General features: G+C 40.4%; 1 protein-coding gene across 1 annotated transcript; it reads right to left on the reverse strand.

Annotated features, from left to right (window-relative positions):
• Window positions 1-306: 306 nt before the first annotated feature.
• LOC149217478 (uncharacterized) lies at window positions 307-978 on the reverse strand. Its single transcript, XM_089390224.1, has one exon. It carries the CDS (start codon window positions 976-978, stop codon window positions 307-309), a length of 672 nt encoding a protein of 223 aa, XP_089246350.1.
• Between the last annotated feature and the right edge of the window lie 663 nt (window positions 979-1,641).

Raw genomic sequence — 1,641 nt, forward strand, 5'->3', positions numbered from 1 at the left:
TTACCTGATGGAAGAACTTTGTATTCCTTTCCCCTTCTCATAGCCAGTTCACTCTAGATTTTTGTCTCCATAGAATCTCTTCTTGTTTCCTTCTTTCTTCCATCTGCCCTATCAGAATCCCTTCTTCTCTGGCTAAATCCTCACTTCTACCTGCAATTATTATTTCTTGTTGGATCTTCTTCATCTTCTGGTCTAGAAGCTTCTGGTCCTTAAAGATGTTTCCAAATTCCTCTTTGTTCCATTTTTTGATGTTTCCTTTTAGTTCCTTAATTTTAGCTGGAAGGTCTGCATCCTGTTTCTTCCTCTTTATTGACTCTGTTTCCACCATTCTTCTACTTTCATCATAAAATTTTGATCCCTGAGCCAGAAGGCTTCGAACCTGAAAGGCTTTTTCTTGGGGCTGGCTTTGATGTCAAGTTCTATTTTGATTGGCCAGTGGTCCGATCCCATTCCTGGTAGAATCATTGCTTCAATGAAAATGTCCCAATTTATAATTTGTTCTGACAGTAAAAATCTATCTAGTCTGGAGGCGATTTGATGTCTACCTCCCCTCCTATTGTTCCATGTGTAGATCCCATTTGTTGTCTGAATATCTACCAACCTTTGTTCTGTGATCATATCTCCAAAGGCTTCCATATCTGCATCTATTCTTCTGAGGCCTCCCCTTTTCTCATTTAGGGATGTGATCATGTTGAAATCTCCTCCTACAATCCATGGAGAGGCTGGAAACATGGAACGTATAATTTCCAGGTTCTGAAGGAAATTCCTGCGTTCACCTGGTATGTGAGGACCATATACATTGGATAAAAGCACCCATTCCTGGGATCCTATATTCCTGAATCTTCCTGAAATAATTCGAGGTAGATTGATCCAGTCTTCAAATTGAACCTCCTCTGGATTCCAGAGGATTGCCACACCTCCCGCGCTTCCTATAGCGTCTTGACCAATTATCTCATAATGTGGCTTGAAGTTGCTCATAACTTCTTTTAGTTTTTGTTCTTGAATTTTTGTTTCTTGAACTAGCATTATATTGGGTTTATCTTTTTTGAGTCTCTCTTTCAGATATCTTTGTTTCCCCTTACTATTCAGCCCTCTGATATTCCAGGTTGTGATGATCATTTCAACAATTTGAGGGGTTGTTGGAATACCTCCGACAATGGCACCACTCTTCCTGAGTTTACCAGCATCTCTCCAACCATTTGGATGGTCTCACTCATAGGTCTTCTACCTCTTTTCCTTCCTCCTTTCCCTATAGTACCTACTTCTGTGCTTTGTCCTCCTTGCATCCCAAGTTGTTCTAGCTGATTTGATATTATTATCCCTCGTTTCTCCTTGTATCTTTGGAACATGTCTTTGTATAGTTGTTTCTGGTCTTCAGGTATGAATCTTTCATCCAAATGCCGCCATTCCTGCAGGAGTCTCTTCATAACCTGTTCTTCTTCTCCTTCTTTGTCCTGTTGTGGGTCTATCTCCATTTGGTTCCGTTCTTGAGGTCGATCTATCTTCTCCCCCTCCTTTTCCATCTCCATATTGTTTGACAACTTATTCTTTCCTTTGTTTTCATTTTTATGCTCCTCTGTTTCATCTTCACCATCCCCACCCTCCACTTCCATTTCTTCATCTTGTAATACTTCAAACTGG

Source organism: Pinus tabuliformis, chromosome 1_1 (assembly GCF_031772625.1).
Source record: "Pinus tabuliformis cultivar Carrire ecotype Pingquan chromosome 1_1, CPIR1, whole genome shotgun sequence".
In the NCBI taxonomy this organism is placed as follows: Eukaryota; Viridiplantae; Streptophyta; class Pinopsida; order Pinales; family Pinaceae; genus Pinus; species Pinus tabuliformis.

What these genes read in the sequence shown, in the direction of transcription:
- LOC149217478 (XM_089390224.1), bottom strand. Translation starts at nt 978, where the DNA reads ATGAGCAACTTCAAGCCACATTATGAGATAATTGGTCAAGACGCTATA.